Source organism: Polypterus senegalus, chromosome 4, assembly GCF_016835505.1.
Source record: "Polypterus senegalus isolate Bchr_013 chromosome 4, ASM1683550v1, whole genome shotgun sequence".
NCBI lineage: Eukaryota > Metazoa > Chordata > Cladistia > Polypteriformes > Polypteridae > Polypterus > Polypterus senegalus.
In genome coordinates this window covers 197,240,190-197,260,715 of record NC_053157.1, presented here as the reverse complement: position 1 = coordinate 197,260,715, position 20,526 = coordinate 197,240,190, and the positions used below count along the sequence as shown (strand labels likewise).

The 20,526-nt window shown below is 40.7% G+C and overlaps 1 protein-coding gene across 1 annotated transcript; it reads left to right on the top strand.

Annotated features, from left to right (window-relative positions):
• The first annotated feature begins 430 nt into the window (after window positions 1-430).
• On the top strand, window positions 431-17,178 carry mrps26 (mitochondrial ribosomal protein S26). Its single transcript, XM_039751842.1, has 4 exons — window positions 431-728; window positions 5,498-5,644; window positions 16,171-16,294; window positions 16,904-17,178. Exons 1-4 carry the CDS (start codon window positions 511-513, stop codon window positions 17,033-17,035), a joined length of 621 nt encoding a protein of 206 aa, XP_039607776.1. The 5' UTR covers window positions 431-510; the 3' UTR covers window positions 17,036-17,178.
• The last annotated feature ends 3,348 nt before the right edge of the window (window positions 17,179-20,526 follow it).

Below are 20,526 nucleotides of genomic sequence, written 5' to 3'. Positions count from 1 at the left end.
ACAAGCCACACAAACAAAATTGGGACACAATTCTAGTTTGCATTGTCACTCTTTCAAAAATGTTTTCTTTTTCTTAATTTCTTAAACCTCTCTTTTAAAGATTCTTTTCTACACTGTTGTTTTTATTGGTAGATGGCAGGTTTTCTTTCCGTGTCTCCATTTCTTTTTTACCCAGCCTATTTACTTATGTTGTCACTGCCCAGTGTGCAAAGCCAAGAAAATGTTTCATCATTATTCATATCTGATTATCACTATTTTTACTTACAATTTTTTGAGTGTTAATGGTATTTTTGCCATTACTGTATAGCAGATAGCATTGCCGATAAAGCATCACTAAATTGCTGAGCAAGAGAAACTTCCAATATCCGAAAGTAGAAGGAGCGCCCAAGAAACTCGATTTCCCATATCACTTTGCGCGGATGTCCCGGAAGTTTCTGGTTGAAAGGTTAACAACATGGGCGCCTCCGTATAAATGATTCTTGCTGCGTCCCACAGAAGATTTGCACCACGATGTTTGGAGTTGTGTCCCTGCGGACTGCGCCGCTGGTTCGCCTTCTTTCTCCAGCTTGCTTCCAGACGGTTTCTGTAAGGGGACGGAAGTCGCGCAACGATCCAAAGGCTAAATCGAAAGCCGACAGAGTCAAGGTCCCTCCGCCTGTGGATCTTGCGGAGATGGTGGTGCTGAAGGAGAGGTTTACTCAATATGAGCTCATCATCAGGGCCCTGCGGTTAGTGCATTCTTTTTTCCAAATAAATCTTGACAGTTAGCCTCCACTATGCACTTTATGACAGGCCAGAATGATTTAATATTAAAGGAAGAAGTAACTCCGGATCAATTCATTTTAAATTTGTGTATATTCTCTGCCATTCATGCCTTCGGGTAACTGTTTAATTCACGATTATTTTGTGCATGTATACCGCAGTGTTGCAAGAATGTTGTATTAGATCCCGTTAAGCATTTCGGCACAAATGTGGGTCCACATTTATGACCGATTAGATTGGTCTCAGAACACCGAGGAACTATATAAGAAGGGTCAGATCAGGCATGTTTTCCTTAGGTGGACTACATTCCTTTAATGTAGGAAGTGACATCTCTCACATCTTCTACAACTCTGTGATGGTCAGTGCAATTTTTTACTCTGTGGTATGGTGGGCTGGTAACATTACTTACAGAGACCCACCAAATTAAACTCCTTAAAAGGGAATGCTCAGTTATACGATGCGCTCTGGACCCCCCTGGAGGTAGCAGTGATGGAGAGAATTAAAACAAAACTGAGTGCCTTTATGAACAATGCTGTACACCCTTTCTCTGACACACTTAAGTAGTTTAAGCCAACAAATTATTCAGCACAAGTGTCTCAAGAAACGCTACTGGGGCTCCTTAACAGCAACAGCAATACACCTGCGTAATGCCTCATTGTGACTGACTGCAGAGTGAGATGTTTTTTCTTTTTAATTATCTTGGTTTTAGTCATTCTGTTGTGTTTCCAGACCATAGTTTCTATGTATATTCATTTATTTTATTTAAAGAGCTTTTGCAAAAAGCCAAATTTCCCCAGGGGGAAAAATAGATCAAACTTTTATCAATTGATCACAAATGCTTAACTATTGCAGACTGTTGAGACATATGTGATTAAATGTCACATGATCTCTCTAGGCCGGGCATTTTCAATGTTTTTTTTCTTGGTGTAACACCACCACAAATTGAAATATTTTGAAAAATCCTAATTTTTTTAGTGTTAAATTGTTAAGTACTGTACTTGTGTTGTGTACAAACAAAAATGAGATTGGGGGCCACATTAGGATCTGCATGTTCTCTAGTGTGACAGCTCATAGAGGGTGTAAAGTCAGTTGTGAGAAGTGCTGGAATGTCCTGGTACATAATTAGGCATATCTGCTGGTATACTACTCCCACAAAGAACTGCAGATTACTGGTGTGTACCAGCCCACTTCAAGCACTTAATACCTGTATATTTATTTAAAAACTAAGCAATTTAAACACAATCTTAGAAATTGGATTTGATTTTTCTTTTTTAAATGACGTCAACCTTGCCTTGTCGCAGTCCCCAGTTTGAAAACCCTTGGCATTGATAACAAAGGATGTTAAAGAGCACATGCATTAAACCTGATTAAGAAAAACTATTCCTTGGAAATTAATCTCCTGTGTTTTATATGTTAAATATGACCCTCCTCATATATATATTTATTTATATTTATTTATATAAAATATACACAGTGCATCCAGAAAGTATTCACAGCGCATCATTTTCCATATTATGTTGCAGCCTTATTCCAAAATGGATTAAATTCATTTTTTTCCTCAGAATTCTACACACAACACCCCATAATGACAACATGAAAAAAAGTTTACTTGAGGTTTTTGCAAATTTATTAAAAATAAAAAAAATGAGAAATCCCATGTACATAAGTATTCACAGCCTTTGCTCAATACTTTGTCGATGCACCTTTGACAGCAATTACAGCCTCAAGTCTTTTTGAATATGATGCCAGATGCTTGGCACACCTATCCTTGGCCAGTTTCGCCAGTTTCTCTCAGGCTCCATCTGGTTGGATGGGAAGCTTCGGTGCACAGCCATTTTAAGATCTCTCCAGAGATGTTCAATTGGATTCAAGTCTGGGCTCTGGCTGGGCCACTCAAGGACATTCACAGAGTTGTCCTGAAGCCACTCATTTGATATCTTGGCTGTGTGCTTAGGGTCGTTGTCCTGCTGAAAGATGAACCGTCACCCCAGTCTGAGGTCAAGACCGCTGTGGAGCAGGTTTTCATCCAGGACGTCTCTGTACATTGCTGCAGTCATCTTTCCCTTTATCCTGACTAGTCTCCCAGTTCCTGCCACTGAAAAACATCCCCACAGCATGATGCTGCCACCACCATGCTTCACAGTAGGGATGGTATTGGCCTGGTGATGAGTGGTGCCTGGTTTCCTCCAAACATGACGCCTGGCATTCACACCAAAGAGTTCAATCTTTGTCTCATCAGACCAGAGAATTTTGTTTCTCATGGTCTGAGAGTCCTTCAGGTGCCTTTTGGCAAACTCCAGGCGAGCTGCCATGTGTCTTTTACTAAGGAGTGGCTTCCGTCTGGCCACTCTGCCATACAGGCCAGGTTGGTGGATTGCTGCAGAGATGGTTGTCCTTCTGGAAGATTCTCCTCTCTCCACAGAGGACCTCTGACAGAGTGACCATCGGGTTCTTGGTCACCTCCCTGACTGAGGCCCTTCTCCCCCGATCGCTCAGTTTAGATGGCTGGCCAGCTCCAGGAAGAGTCCTGGTGGTTTCAAACCTCTTCCACTTACGGATGATGGAGGCCACTGTACTCATTGGGACCTTCAAAGCAGCAGAAATTTTTCTGTAACCTTCCCCTGATTTGTGCCTCGAGACAATCCAGTCTCGGAGGTCTACAGACAATTCCTTTGACTTCATGCTTGGTTTGTGCTCTGACATGAACAGTCAACTGTGGGACCTTATGTAGACAGGTGTGTGCCTTTCCAAATCATGTCCAATCAACTGTATTTTCCACAGGTGGACTCCAATTAAGCTGCAGAAACATCTCAAGGATGATCAGGGGAAACAGGATGCACCTGAGCTCAATTTTGAGCTTCATGGCAAAGGCTGTGAATACTTATATGTGCTTTCTCAATGTTTTTATTTTTAATAAATTTGCAAAAACCTTAAGTAAACTTTTTTCACGTTGTCATTATGGGGTGTTGTGTATAGAATTCTGATATATATAGAGAGAGAGAGAGCGAGCTCAGCATAAATGAGTACACCCCCTTTAAAAAGTATGAATTTTATCAGTAGCTCAATGAACAAAACAACAATTTCCAAAATTTTCACAAGGCTGTTTTATTGAACACTTGTTTAACTCCATAACATTAAATTAAGGTTAATAATATAACTTGGATTACAAAATCTTCAGTTTTACTCAAATTGGTTGAAGCAAAAATGAATACACCTAGCAACAAAAACTACTACATCTAGTATTTTGTATGACCACCTTGATTTCTAAGGACAGCACCAAGTCTTCTAGGCATGGAATGAACAAGTTGGCGACATATTGCAACATCTATCTTTTCCATTCTTCAAGAATAACCTCTTTTAGAGCCTGGATGCTGGATGGAGAGTGATGATCAACTTGTCGCTTCAGAATTCCCCACAGGTGTTCGATTGGGTCCAGATCAGGAGACATACTTGGCCATTCAATCACCTTCACCCTGCTGTTCTTCAGAAATGCAACAGTAGCTTTAGATGTGTTTTGGATCATTGTTGTGTTGGAAAAGTGCACAACGACCAAGTGCACGGAGTGATGGCAGCATCTTCTCCTTCAGTATAGAGCAGTAGTACATTGTTGAGTTCATGATACCATCAATGAAATGCAGCTCCCCAACACCAGCAGCACTCGTGCAGCCCCACATAAGGACACTGCCACCACCATGTTTCACTGTAGGCACCATGCATTTTTCTTTGAAATCCTCACCTTTACAACGCCATACAGTTTTGAAACCATTCGTTCCAAAAACAGTGATCTTTGTCTCATCACTCCAGAGTATAGAGTCCCAGTAGTCTTCATCTTTTTCAGCATGGGCCCTAGCAAATTCTAGGCGTGCTTTTTTTGTGCATGGGCTTTAGGAGAGGCTTCCTTCGTGGACAATACCCATGCATGCCATTCCTCTGCAGTGTGCGCCATATGGTGTCACGGGAAACGGACACTCCAGTTTGTCTTTCTACTGCTTTAGCTAACTGCAGTGAACTTGCATGGCGATTTTCTTCAACCCTTCTCATCAGAAGACACTCCTGTCGAGATGTTAACTTCCGTGGACAGCCTGGACGTCTCTGTAAGATGGTTGCATCTTTCTTAAATTTTTGGATCACTTTTGCTACAGTATTTTGACTGATATGTAAAGCTTTGCTGATTTTCTTGTAGCCCTCACCTTTTTTGTGTAAAGTAATGATTTCCTTTCTCAGATTTTTTTGACATTTCTCTTCCATGTGGAGCCATTGCTGACAGCATGAAATGGGAAGGGCTTTTCTTTAAGTAATGCCCTTTTATAGTCACCTGTCTGCTGGACACCTCTTAAATGAATCATTAGACTCACCTGTGGTTGAATGCCTGTTAATTAGATTTTTGTAGTCTTAAGTGTGGCTTTTCTCCTAAGACTATAATTGGGGTGTACTAATTTTTGCAATATGAGCTTGAATGAATTTGTTAGGAAAATCGCCTTTTTGTGTGTGCAAATTAACAAATCTTGTTTGCAATCAATGGCCCACATTTGTGGGAGTATTTTGTAGTACAGTATCTCATAGAAAATGTTGATACTGAAAGGAAACTAAAGGTTTTCTGACAAATGTAGTGGGGTGTACTCATTTATGCTGAGCACTGTATATATCTATTTAAAGAGTACGAAGTATGGTGTCAGTGACAATGCAAAATAATTCCAGTTACTTTTTTTTGTTTTTTGTTTTTTTTTGTTCACAGGGCAGAATTCAAAGAGGAAATGTTGCGCCAGAGATATGAAGAAGAAGTTGGATCTTTGGCCGAAGAAAAGGCTAGACACGAAGCAGAAGAACATCGGATGCTGATGGCTTGGAATGACGCCGAGAATGAGAGACTCCGGAAAATACGGTATGTTGCAGATGCAAGTCCAAGCATTGCTAGTATGACTTAAACAGTAAAAACCTGTTTGTATCTTCTACTATAATCCTATGAGCAATATAGCAGAAATGTTGTGTAGCTTTTAAAGAGCTCAACATAAAACTGTAATATAAAAATCCAGGTGATACTGTGCTTTTACCACATGGAATCCACACACATGCTTTGACCTGGTCTTCTCACAGCAGTCAGCATAGCCATTGAATGTCATTTACAAAATGGGTTATTGCAATTTCTGTACTGTGATCAGTGAGAAAGCTCTGATTGGAATTACTGAAATACTGTATAAATGTACTGATCAGTCACATCATTAAAACCACCTGCCTAATGTTGTGTATGTTCGTCTAGCTCCACCAAAAAAGCAAGCCCCATATGCAGCAGGCTGCAATTACTGTGTGTTCTGGTCAGCGTTGTATTTGTACTACAGTGGTTCTTCTGTGAGATTGGACCAGACAGGCTAGCCTATATTCCCCAGGTGCATCAATGAGCCTTGGGCACCCATGACTCTGTTGCCAGTTCACTGTTTGTCCTACATTGGACCACTTTTTGGTAGGTACTAATCGCTGCATAAGACCTACTGTTTTGGGGATGCTCTGATCCAGTCATCTAGCCATCACAATTTGGCACTTGTCGCCAAAAAAGCTGCAAGTTCACTTGCTGCCTGATATATGCCACCCCTTGACAGGTTCCATTGAAACAAGAAAACTGGTGGTGTTCACTTCACTTGTTAGTGGTTTTAATGTTGTTTCTGACTGGTATAAATTGAGTTATCATGTTGATCAGTCACCCTCTTAAACATTGTCAATTAATAATGTTCTTGCCATTTGGGGTTATCATCCTCTTAATTGAGTAAGCCAACATTACTTCCTATAACTTTAATTTTGGCCATTGATTGTCCCTATTTTTAATAGCCATGCACTATAACAAGGTATGAAAATACCTTGCTTTTTATAGAAAGGCAAAGATAGACATATTGGTGGCTAAGAAGAGATCATCCTCCCCTTTTAGCAATACTTTGGCTTTAAACAAAATTAGCATAGTGAGCAAGAGGTTTGACCAAACATACAGTATTTGGCATCTAAGCAAGAAGTTGCAAAAGATTAATAAAAGACAAACTTACTTTGTCATTTTTGCATATACTGTCTTGTGAACTACATGAGGTTCGGCAATGCTATTGGCACAAGCAGTAAAGAGTCTTCTCATCAACCATTAACTACTGGTGTTTTTGGTGTGAGTAAAAGCAGGACATATAAGAGCAGTGTGACAAAACCACACTTTATCACTACTTTTTATGTCAATTATGTGAATAAATGTTAACAAAATATGCTTGCTTTACCTATTCATTCTGAAGTTTCTTTTTAAAGCTTGATTTATTTTTCTTGGGAAGCCACATAACATCTGCTTTCGCCTCCTCTAAATACTAAACTTAACATTACAGGAGATTAAACCAAGTGATTTTCCTTTCAATTATAACATCCCTTTTGTGTCAGTGATGGGGATTGCACTGCTGCACTTAGGAAACCCATTTTGACAGGTATACATTTTCTTCTCCGCAGAGGCTTCAGTCTTCCGCAACTAAAGAAAAATATATGGCAATGCTTCTGGTGACTGGACAGCCAGTCTTGGTCATTGATTGATCTTAGTAGGAGTTCTCACCAGTCTTAAAACCATTTATGCATCCAGACTCCCAACAACACACCTACTGCTTTGACACAGTACAATATCCACATTATAGAACATTGTCTACCTCTCTTGCCCACCCTTAGACATGGCTTGGAAGTAGACTGCAGCATATCAGTAAAAATGCCTAACACGCATGTGGTTGGGCGGTGGAAGGACAGACTGGAAACAGTCAGAATGTTGGGACATAAACCAGGTCGTCCCTTTTAATCGTCGTGAGACAAATGGACAAAATAAATAAAAAGTAACAAATAGTGCTTCAGCGCTGTCCCGTACAGGAACCTCTTTCAGAACAATCAGTCCTTTCGAGAGTCACGTGCGAATCGTTCCGGTCTCCCAGCAGAAGCCATCTTTCTATTTGCCGGCACTTCCTTTATATCTGTATTTCCAGAAGGGGTGGGGTTAAGTGCCCTTGTCGGGTGGCTTCTCGGAGCTGTGAGGGAAGAGGAAGAACAGGACAAGGTCAGCAGTAGCCTCCCCTTTTGTCCCGGCGGGCCATTTTGTACCTTTCCCCGGTCTTTAGAGAAGAAATCTGATGCCCATGCGTGACATGCACCATGGAAGTTCTTAGATTGGCAATTTGCATTTTGTAAGGGAAAACTTATCTATCTGGTAAAAACACATCTAAAGCTTATGGTACAAATGCAATAATGGACAATGCATTTGCAGCCTATCCATATACATTTAGGAGACCGGTCTTCCGTCACATAGTTCAAATCACTGGGCAAGTCGTGTCCATTGGTGATTTATGTAATAGGTTGGATATCATCCATCAGCACCAGCCTAATGTTGGTCTCGCTGTAATGTTTCAGTAATCCTTTAGCGATAGTCTTGCAACTGACAGTGCATTAGGAACTGTGCCAGTTAGTAACAAGCTATTGAAAATGTTAAGAATGATTGCTACCAGAGCAATGATTGAGCTTTTTACTTGCTTTGTTGAAATTGGGTCAAACACACAGGTAGTTGGTTTCATTTTTGAAATTAGGACTTCTTTCTCTGTTGTCAAGTTGAAATTACTAAAGTGTGCGCAAAAATAAAGTTTGACAATGGAATATTTAGTTTGCAAGGTGATGCTGAAATTTTTGTTATGCTGTCAGTGTTATCATTTAAGAAGTTGTTCAAATCTGCAATTAGACATGTTTGGTAAAAGAAATTTGCTAATCGTAATGCAGATTGACAAGTAATTATTGGTTATAGGTAGTCAACTGTATCTTTTGAGTTTAGCAAGTTAGTCCTCTTTGTGGAACAGTTAAGTACACTGACTCATTTGAAACACAGCTTCTTTTGACTGAGTTGCTAGAATGCTCATGTTTTGACTCTTTTATTTAGAAAAATCTATACATTGCTTAATTTACAGTTGTATTGCTTATGCTTTGACAATTTAAAGAAAGTACATTGAATCTATACACCACTTTTTGTTTGTTCTGCTCTTAAGTCTAAATAAATCACTCATTATTCTGATAAGGTAACATTTTCTATGTTTTGCTAAATTCCTTTATTTCTGCATTTTTTTCTTTATACATAGCATGGCCTTGTTCATGTATTTCTCTACTGTCACAATGTTGAAATCCTCTCCTGTTACTACTTTGGGTAACAAAGACATTAGACCACTTGTTTTCTAGTGAAAACTTTCCAAGGAGATAAAACACAAACAGAGAGCATTGACAGTCTGCCATGACCTCTGAAATTTACAATATGTGCAAGGACACAGGACTACATTGATTTTCTTCTGCCTGTATATGTTCCACAAAGCTGTTCCTACATCTAAGCCTTAACTAATGACTGGAATCTCACTCCTCAGTCTATCAAGTACTGTATCACCATAATCTTATCCACATTTACAAAATGGGAACAAACTTCCCAGACTACAGCTCTAAGGTACTGTCCCCAACTTCCTTGAAATACTAAAGAAGCATGTTAACCAAGACGCCTCAATGACATTTTAGTGTTTCCCACAAAACCCTCTTTCACCCTGGAAGGCTCACAACAAGTTGAACATTTTAGCTTGCGCATTGACCTCCACTACAGAAGTGGACCCAGTTCCATAAAACCGCTCCAGCACTGCTTTCTCAAAATGCTTCTTTCACCTTTTCATGACACTACCAAGTAATATTTATTTTCCTTTGTTTTGGAAAGGTTTGGTGGTGTTCTGCTAACCCTTGAGTCAACAAGGGGTTCTCTAAAATCTATTAAGGTCATTTGTTCATTTTTCATAACCTTGCCAAACCTCCACATGTGGAATATTTCTTCAGATACTGCTTCAGTAGTCTTCTTTTAAACTTATTAATACTGTATTTCATGGCTAAATAAGTAAAAATCTTCCTGTTCTTATTACGGTTTCCAACGCTGCTGGTATTTAGAGGAATGTTCTAGGCTCCTGTTCTAACAGGAAAGGCCACATTTTTGCAGTAGTGTGTGTGGGATAGTTTTTTTTGGGGGAGCTCTTGCTGAACGATGGTTTCCGCTAGTTATTGTAGTTTCAAAGAGACCTCCACTACAACTTAAATCTGTGAAAAGTGTCCAGCAGATACTTTGTCAGACCTAGCCAGTTCATCCCAAAATTTTAATTAGTTGACAGCTTCTTTACTCTCCTTTACCCAAGTCCACGGTCATGGAAATGCTGGAAATGTTTTGAAAAATTATCAAATGGCCATTAAGTTTTAGAAGAGCCATAGACTTTTTTTAATATACATAAAATAAGGTCTATGTCATGTAATTTTGTAAATTAGCAAAAGCTTAAGAGGATCTATTTCATTAATGTTATTAGGTTTTGCGACAGTTGTTCAGTGATCTGTAACGCATATGCCAAAATGCTAGGTAAATGTGTGTCCGGTAATCTCCACTAAACAAATTAATAATACAAGCTATGTATGGCAACATAAAGATGATGTCTCAGGACAAAATGTAAATTATGCGGGAAAATGTTTGATATGAAAAGTATGGATGAAGCTGTGTTAGTAAGTCATCAGAGGAAAAACCTACATTGATAATGAGAAGGCAGCAAAAAAAACGATTGGAATTGAAACCTTGTGCAGCTCCTCTTCAGCTATTTCAGCAAAGGTTAGTACAATTCCCTAATGCAGTGAAGTAGTAAGCCAAACAAAGAAATCTATGTCCAACACTGATGTACTGTCTACAGAAGTTATGTAGGTGGTGAAACTAATTGATTCACACTGTTCTTACAAATTGTGCACCAGTGTTTGACAACTATTGAAAACAATGTTCACTGACAGCGAAATCCCCACCAAATTGTCATGTAGTGAAACAAACTGCTTATATTAATACATTCAATATTGGTGCTTATTGTAAATAATTGCTTGTCAGAGAAGTTTCTTTACAAACTGAGAATACCCATCATTTTGATAAGACTCTTAATCACTCGGCTCAAGCAAATGGATATGCAGATGAGGATTTGGAAAGAACTAAAAATATCAGTTAATATATTCATTACGTGCACATGGTGACTTAAATCACGTAGACCATGAGGATCATGTCATTCTGTATATAGCCCATCACACTGCAAAAGCAAAAAGGCATATTTGATGGACATTAACAAGTAAATTGTGGAGAAATGGAATGAAATAAAGCAGTAATCGTTGAGACTTCACAAGTAACACCTCTCGGTATTAATATTCCAGCTACTGTATTCAGTTTTTCACAATGTTGTTACTACAGAAAATAGTTTGTATTTATGAAGCATTTCATGAATAGTCATAACAGTTGATCTACCTGTTTTGGCTAACCATTAAGAAATGTTTCCAGTTCAGTTTAAAGAGTAATGCCGTGCAAAAGTGTATTTTTAATCAAAGATTTAACTCTTCAAAATCTTTGGGTGCGGAAAAAAAAAAAAATCAGTTTGAATGAATTATTAATCTGTTTAAACAAATTATGTAACTCATTCAAATATATTTTTTTTTTCTTATTTCAGTAGCTATTTATTTTTCCTGGTATGTTTTGTGACCCGAAACTGAAAAAGTATAGCCAGCTAATAGTTTCAGTCTATTCTACACTGTTCAGTGGCATTATGGACTAGATCTTAAACTTGCCTTTTCTAATATTAAAGTTTCCACCACTGACTCCTAATATCACGTTCTTGGAGAAAGTTCCATAAATCCATTCTTGTAATTTGTCCTGTGTTTTAAACTATTGTGTATGAGGACTCCTCAGTAGACCCGCTTCAACCATGGTGGTCTTCAAACTAGTTCCTCCTCTGGCTGATTGGTTTAAAAAAAAAAAAACACACACACCTTACAGTTCATTTATGATTCAATGCACTGTATGCCAGGACAAATCTGTTCTAACAAATTAATATGGAATGGGGTTCCGTACTACTGAAAGTTGTTCAGATGAGTTGCAGGTTTTTTTTTTTTTTGCTTGATTGCATACTACACCATTTTATTATTTTGATGATTGTGGGTTTTTTTTTTTTTTTGTTTGTTTTTTAAGTTTAAGAAATCATACATTTGACATAATTGTTACCGTCTCACCAGGCTTCTTGTTGAAGGTCTTGTAGCCCATTCCAGTCTACGATCTTGTCCCTAACGTCCTTTGACGGCTCTTTGGTCTTGCCCATTGAGCTGGAGAGGTTGGAATGGAAGAAGTTGATTCTGTGGACAGATGTGCTTTATATACACATGTTGAGATCAGGAGTATCTAATTGGCTGTGAGCCCCATACAATCAAATCAATCAATCTGTGGGAGCCAGAATTCTGGCTGGGTTGTAGGTGATGAAATATTTTTTTCACTCAATGGCGTGAAGTTCATTTTTGTAACTTATGTAATTTTTTTTTTTCTGGATTTTCAGTTGATCTCTGTCTCTCTCCATTAAAATGAAACTGTTCATTTCTTTGTAAGTGAGCAAACGTACAAATTCAGCAGGGGATCAAATTTCCCCCACTGTATGTAGAGAACAGTGAAAAGTGAATCCCAGTACTAAGAGTTCTACAGTAATGTGATCGGAAAAGGGAATTAAATCTCTTCAATCTTGAGCAGAGAAACCAGTGTGGGGTTCTAATTTGGGCCTTCAGAATTATAAACACATCAATAAATTGGATAAATCAAACCTATTTCAGTTAAATAGCAAATGACGTAATAAAGCAAAGAGATGGAAGTTTTAAGCAGGTTTGAATTTAATATAGAAACTAAAGTACTTCTTTCACATAAAGGGCTGTGAATCTCTAGAACATACTATATTAGTGAGTTAATATAGCTGAATTGGAAATCTGAAAACCTTTGAGAAGTCTAGGAATAAGATACTGAGATAATTTAGCTATTAGGTAACAAAATGTGTTTTGTGGGCTGAATGGTTTTTCTCTCACTTGTATATATTTGTATGAAATTTGATTTTTTTTTTTCTTTTAATTGTCTGAGCTGGATTAGGCTCCATCCATCCATCCTCTTCCGCTTATCCGAGGTCGGGTCGCGGGGGCAGCAGCTTAAGCAGAGAGGCCCAGACTTCCCTCTCCCCTGCCACTTCTTCCAGCTCTTCCGGGAGAATCCCAAGGCGTTCCCAGGCCAGCCGGGAGACATAGTCCCTCCAGCGTGTCCTGGGTCTTCCCCAGGGCCTCCTCCCGGTTGGACGTGCCCGGAACACCTCACCAGGGAGGCGTCCAGGAGGCATCCTGATCAGATGCCTGAGCCACCTCCTCTGACTCCTCTCGATGCGGAGGAGCAGCGGCTCTACTCTGAGCCCCTCCCGGATGACTGAGCTTTTCACCCTATCTTTAAGGGAAAGCCCAGACACCCTGCGGAGGAAACTCATTTCAGCCGCTTGTATTCGCGATCTCGTTCTTTTGGTCACTACCCATAGCTCATGACCATAGGTGAGGGTAGGGCGTAGATCGACTGGTAAATTGAGAGCTTTGCCTTACGGCTCAGCTCCTTTTCACCACGACAGACCGATGCAGAGCCGCATCACTGCGGATGCCGCACCGATCCGCCTGTCATCTCACGATCCATTCGTCCCTCACTCGTGAACAAGACCCGAGATACTTGAACTCCTCCACTTGGGGCAGGATCTCTCCCCCAACCCTGAGAGGGCACTTTTTCCGGCTGAGGACCATGCTCTCGGATTTGGAGGTGCTGATTCTCATCCCAGCCGCTTCACACTCAGCTGCAACCGATCCAGAGAGCTGAAGATCACGGCCTGATGAAGCAAACAGGACAACATCATCTGCAAAAAGCAGTGACCCAATCCTGAGTCCACCAAACCGGACCCCTTCAACACCCTGGCTGCGCCTAGAAATTCTGTCCATAAAAGTTATGAACAGAATCGGTGACAAAGGGCAGCCCTGGCGTAGTCCAACTCTCACTGGAAGCGGGCTCGACTTACTGCGGCAATGCGGACCAAGCTCTGACACGGTTGTACAGAGACCGAACAGCTCTTATCAGGGGTCCGGTACCCCATACTCCGAGCACCCCCACAGGATTCCCGAGGGACACGGTCGAATGCCTTTTCCAAGTGCACAAAACACATGTAGACCGGTCAGGCACCCTCCAGGACTCTAAGGTTGAAGAGCTGGTCCACTGTTCCGCGACCAGGACGAAAACCACACTGTTCCTCCTGAATCCGAGGTTCGACTATCCGACGGACCCTCCTCTCCAGAACCCCCGAATAGACTTTTCCAGGGAGGCTGAGGAGTGTGATCCCTCTATAGTTGGAACACACCCTCCGGTCCCCTTTTAGAGAGGGGACCACCACCCCGTCTGCCAATCCAGAGGCACTGTCCCGATGTCCATGCGATGTTGCAGAGACGTGTCAACCAAGACAGTCCTACAACATCCAGAGCCTTAAGGAACTCGGGGTATCTCATCCACCCCGGGGCCCTGCCACCAAGGAGTTTTTGACCACCTCGGTGACTTCAGTCCCAGAGATGGGAGAGCCCACCTCAGAGTCCCCAGGCTCTGCTTCCTCATTGGAAGGCATGTTAGTGGGATTGAGGAGGTCTTGAGTACTCCTCCCACCGACCCAGCGTCAGTGAGGTCAGCAGCGCACCATCCCCACCATATACGGTGTTGACACTGCACTGCTTCCCCTCCTGAGGCGCCGGACGGTGGACCAGAATCTCCTCGAAGCCGTCCAAAGTGTTCTCCATGGCCTCTCCAAACTCCTCCCATGCCCGAGTTTTGCCTCAGCAACAACCAAGCAGCGTTCGCTTGGCCTGCGGTACCTATCAGCTGCCTCCAGAGACCCACAGGACAAAAAGTCCTATAGGACTCCTTCTTCAGCTTGACGGCATCCCTCACGCGGTGTCCACCAACAGGTTGGGGATTGCCGCCACGACAGGCACCGACCACCTTGCGGCCACAGCTCCGGTCAGCCGCCTCAACAATAGAGGCACGGAACATGGCCCATTGGACTCAATGTCCCCACCTCCCTCGGGGCGTGGTTGAAGTTCTGCCGAGGTGGGAGTTGAAGCTACTTCTGACAGGGGACTCTGCCAGCCGTTCCCAGCAGACCCTCACAACACGTTTGGGCCTACCAGGTCTGACGGCATCTTCCCCACCATCAAGCCAACTCACCACCAGGTGGTGATCAGTTGACAGCTCCGCCCTCTCTTCACCCGAGTGTCCAAGACATATGGCGCAAGTCCGACACGACCACAAAGTCGATCATCGACCTGAGGCCTAGGGTGTCCTGGTGCCAAGTGCACATATGAACACCCTTATGCTTGAACATGGTGTTCGTTATGGACAATCCATGGCGAGCACAGAAGTCCAATAACAAAACACCCTCGGGTTCAGATCGGGGGCCATTCCTCCCAATCACGCCCTTCCAGGTCTCACTGTCATTGCCCCGTGAGCATTGAAGTCTCCCAGCAAAGCGAGGGAATCCCAGAAGGTATGCCCTCTAGCAACCCCTCCAGAGACTCCAAAAGGGTGGATACTCCAAACTGCTGTTGGCATACGCACAAAAACAGTCAGGACCCTTCCCCGGAGGGGAGGCCACCCTCGTCCACGGGGTAAACCCCAATGCACAGGCTCAGTGGGGGCAATAAGTATGCCCACACCTGCTCGGCGCCTCTCACCGGGGGCAACTCCAGAGTGGTAGAGAGTCCAGCCCCTCTCAAGGAGATTGGTTCCAGAGTCCAAGCTGTGCGTCGAGGTGAGTCCGACTATATCTAGCGGAACCTCTCACCTCGCACACTAGCTCAGGCTCCTTCCCTTCAGAGAGGTGACATTCCCGTCCCAAGAGCCAGTTTCTGTAGCCGAGGATCAGACCGCCAAGGTCCCGCCTCGCCACCACCCAACTCACACTGCACCCAACCTCCTTGGTCCCTCCCATAGGTGGTGAGCCCATGGGGAGGAGGACCCACGTTACCTCTTGGGCTGTGCCCGGCGAGCCCCATGGGTGCAGGCCCGGCCACCAGGCGCTCGCCATCGAGCCCCACCTCCAGGCCTGGCTCCAGAGGGGGGCCCCGGTGACCCGCGTCCAGGATAGGGAAAACGTCGTCCAAGGTTTTTATTCTTCATTAGAGGTTTATTGAACCGAAAGGTTTATTTGTCTCATCCCTCACCTAGGACCGGTTTGCCTTGGGTGGCCCTACCAGGGGCATAAAGCCCTGGACAACATAGCTCCTAGGATCATTGGGACACGCAAACCCCTCCACCACGATAAGGTGACGGTTCAAGGAGGAGGCTTTTTTTTTTTACATTTGCCATACTGATTCATTTTAACTTTGCATGTTTGACATTCATTGCTTATGAACTGACAGACTTCTTATAAGATTGTTTTAGTATGTTAAAAATATATTTTTGACATTAAAGACCTTAGTTAAATGTTTATTGTTGGTAATATGCGTACCTTTTAAATTTTAAAGGGAACAACGAGTTAAACAGGAGCAAGAGCAAGAGGAACTCAAAAGGCTACAAGCAGCCCTTGCATTAGAAAAGAGAATGGAAGAGTATATAAAAGAAAAGGAGCTGGAGATACTGACGCTACAGGTACCTTGTATTTCCTGGTAGTCGTAATTGTCATCTAAAGGAATTTTACACATTTGTATATAGTTTATTTATAAAATTCAAAGTTAAGTTTATACCCTTCAATTTTTTGTATACAACTTGAAAATATGCAAAAATGTTATACATCGGCATTTTCCAGTTACTGTTTTTTCATCTTAATGTAATATATAGTCAAGATGTGTGAGCATTTAAATTTTTCTTTTTTGTAATGCTTTTATCTGGAAATTTTACTTTGACGTTGTACTGCATTTAACTTGTTTTACATATTGAATTACTGAAATTTCAAAATTGCCAGAGTTGTGACTATTTCAAATGTATACTTTAACTAAAGAACGTTCATTAACTCATTATAATTTAGAAGGAAGTATGACTAGGCTATACAAAGATAAGTAGTGTAAGTCATACAGAGCAATGCCTTATGCATGTACAGTATATTCCAATCTACAACTCAGTTAAATCTTTTCTTTTTTTCTTTTTTCTTTATTTTAACAATTAGGCATTTTAGTAACTGTGCATATAATTTCTCTCAATTTTTTTTTTTTTAATTTAAGTAGATGCTTTGTAACTGTGTGTTTTGGTTTTGATGAACAGGAGGAAAGCAAGAGCTTCATCACGCTAGACAATCTGGAACAGCGAATTGAGGATGCATTGGACAATCCAAAGAATTACAATTTTGCTATTGATAAAGAGGGGCGGATTGTAAAGAGAACTGCACAAAAATGACAGAACTGAGCTCTTATACTTTTATCTATTCTTAACCATTTACAAAAGGAATCGCAAGTCAGATTATGTGGAAATAAACTACAAAAACTGTGAATCAAAATTGTGTACTTGTATGTATTAAAATAAAAAAAAATCAAACTAGACTCTGAAGATATTTTTATTACTTAGAATTTCACCATTATGGAAAAATTGGGTGGGGGGGGTGATTAACATAATTTGGCTATTTCTGTCACAAAGAAGTTACAATGAATATACCAACAGTAACATGGATGTTCCACTGCACTTTGTAGAATATAAGGTAAGATGTTGCTGTAGTTTTTTTTTTATAGTAGCATTTGTCTGAAATAAACAGGCTTTTTTCCTACATAAAACTGTATTCAGTTACAGTGACTTGCTGATCAGTTGTGAGACTTATAACCCAAGAGTTCCTGCATAACAAATAAATGCGAAATGTGGTTATACTTTTTTTTTTTTTTTTTCCCCCCCGTGTAGATTAAAGTGCTATTTTATATGAATTTTATTTTCGTAAATTGTCCGCAGCTTTACGTGGTTACTATACTGCAAGAGAGAACTCCAATAACTTGTACATCTTTTGATTCTACTGTATTTGTGATAACTGTTCAACTCCATGGCGATTTTTCAGATAATTTGTATATGTACTGTACTGTTTATTTTCTGAGCATTTAAAGGTTAAAAAAAAAAAATTCAGATTCCAGTGTGGATGTTTAGGTTTACATATTCATTAACATACTATAAAATGATGTACATTTTGACATAACATAAAGGCACAGTGTACAGTATTAATACAAGGTTCAAATAGTTTATACATTTATTCATTCGTTTTTAGTATTTTAAAAATGTTTATATTGTGGTTTTGGGTGGCATGGTGGTGCAGTGGTAGCGCTGCTGCCTCGCAGTAAGGAGACCTGGGTTCACTTCCAGGGTTCTCCCTGCGTGGAGTTTACATGTTCTCCCCGAGTCTGTGTGGGTTTTCTCTGGGTGCTCTGGTTTCCTCCCACAGTCCAAATACATGCAGGATAGATGCATTGGCGATCCTAAATCATCCCTAGTGTGTGGGTGGGCTGGCGCCCTGCCTGGGGTTTGTTCCTGCCTTGCGTCCTGTGTTGGCTGGGTTTGGCTCCAGCGAACCCCCGTGAACCTGTGTTAGGATATAGCCAGTTGGAATAATGGATGGATGAATATATTGTGGTCTCCTTTAAAAATGTTCTTTGTTGTACCTGGAGCTCAGAGTGGAACTTCAATGTGCTTGACTGTTGCTTCACATCTACCTGTAAGTTAGTGAAATTCTGGAGTTTTAGCTCAGAGTTGTAAAGAATGTATATGTGAAATGGAGTCATCAGTCTAATGTTGTCATGTCTCGGCTAGGGTTTGGCCTCAGTCTAGGGCTGAAATTCATGACTTGTATCTTTTTTTTGTTCATTGTGGATTCTTTTATGTACTTTTTTTTTTGGGGGTTGTCCATTATATCAGTTTCCTTTGCCATGTTCCATGTCCTTTTATTCTACTGTGGTGTTTGTTTATCTTATTTTATTTTTTTTTTTTGTTTTTAAACCATGCTTTTTGGAATCTGTATTGGAACTTGTTTGATTTGTATGGTCTTGTGTTTCAGGCAATTTTATTTTTTCTTTTCTGTCCACATAGCTTCATTGTGTTTGTTTGCAATATCTTTTGTAAAAAATTACTTTTTTTTTTTTTTAGATTTTGGAGCTTGCCCTTGTTACTAGCTGGGGTTTGATGGTGATAGCCCCCTCTAGAGGACTACATGCTTTGCAACTCCTGATTCAGGGCACATGCAATATCTCTGGTCTGAGTTGTTAACCGGTGCTTTGAGTACGTATAGGCTGTATTTAGCCACATTTGTTTTTAAAAAAGCATTTTAAAGGTAATGTGAGATGTCAAAGTTCTTGGATTAAAAATTGGTTAATAGTACAGACTGTTGAAGGACCTTAGTTTAGCAAAACTCAAATTATTAAATATATTTTTGTTAGTTCAATTACAGATTGGAAAAGTGGATAGAGAAACAGCAGTTCTGCTAGATTTTTTGCTAAAACTAGCCCCTTATGTGTATGGCCTTGTGTGCTATTGAAACCCCAAGAAAATGGATAATGTCCACTTTTTTCTGCTACACAGAAATATCTGCATCATACAACTTGCAGCTCCTGAGGAAAATCTCTCCAACCATAGAGCACATATGTGCCTATTAGAATTTTTCCCCCTTTTTTTTTTTTTTTATACAGGAAAACGGCAAATGTCAAAGTGAAAACTGACCGTATTTATCAGGCTTCTCCTAATTACTGTTATGAACTGCACTAAGTCTGACTAGGGTAACAATGTGTCCTACCTCAGAGTAGGATGTGAGAAGTAGTTAAAGTATCCTTGTCCCAGTAAAGAGTAGGAAGACACATCTGAGAATAAATGTCATCCTGGTTTTAAGGCACCATTTGTCACAAATTAACACTGTTGATTACAATTTTGTAGTTTTCTGATACAAAAACTTAGGCTTCAGCACATTGATAATAAAAGAAGAATAAGGACAATCTAATAAGGTAGAATATTGTACTAAGCTTTATGTAATTATTGCCATCCTCACTGGGAACAATTTTGGACAAATGTTTTGTTGACTTCAATTTTTAAGCTTATTTCCACTAAAATAGGTATGCTGATTCTGAAAGTGCAGTTTTCTTCTATCACAGCAGGTTTTTTCCCTACTGCTTTTATTAGTGTGATTACTGTAGTGTTGATTTTATAGGCTGTTAATTTACACGCAAGACTGTGTGGTCAGAGGATGAATGCTGCTCTACATAGTGAATAAGTAAAATCTATTTTTCTACTTACACATTCCTTTCTTTCAGATCACGTCTGGCTCTGCTGTTTCTCGTCGTAAGTGCCTAAACAACCCTGATTCATTTTGTTATATCTGTGGCAGTTTCCCAGTCCCAGTCAAAGGGCAAATGTCAGCACATTTGTAGAGCAAGCCTATTAGGTATATTTCAAAGTTAAACTTGGTAATCGAGATAAGTCTTGGGCCCCTCATAAGGTGTGCAAACAGTGTGTTGAGGGTTTACGGGATGTGGACAAATGGAACACGTGATAAAATGCCATTTGGTATACCTATGGTTTGGCGAGAGCCAGAAGATCCTTTTCAGTGACTGTTACTTTTTTGTATAGTGAAAACTTCAGGATATAACAAGAAAAATAAAATGTAACATAGAGTATCCTAGATGAAATCCTAGTGCCGGTTTTCGTAACACTACGCTCTCTTGAAGAACATGATTATGGTGATGAACTAGGTGACAACAATGATGAAGAGTTTGAATTTGAAGAGGACTCTGTTCGTAAGGGATTTGATCAGCGTGATTTGGGACTATCGAAGGCTTCAGAACTCCTAGCATCAAGAGTGTGTGAGAAAAACTTACTTGAAAAAGGAACAAAGGTATTTGTATTCTCGAACCAGAGAAATTGCATTTCTG

Coding starts and splice junctions, on each gene's coding strand:
- mrps26 (XM_039751842.1), top strand. CDS start 511: ATGTTTGGAGTTGTGTCCCTGCGGACTGCGCCGCTGGTTCGCCTTCTT. Junction 729..5,497: donor CTCATCATCAGGGCCCTGCG/GTTAGTGCATTC, acceptor TTTTGTTCACAG/GGCAGAATTCAAAGAGGAAA. Junction 16,295..16,903: donor TGGAGATACTGACGCTACAG/GTACCTTGTATT, acceptor TTTGATGAACAG/GAGGAAAGCAAGAGCTTCAT.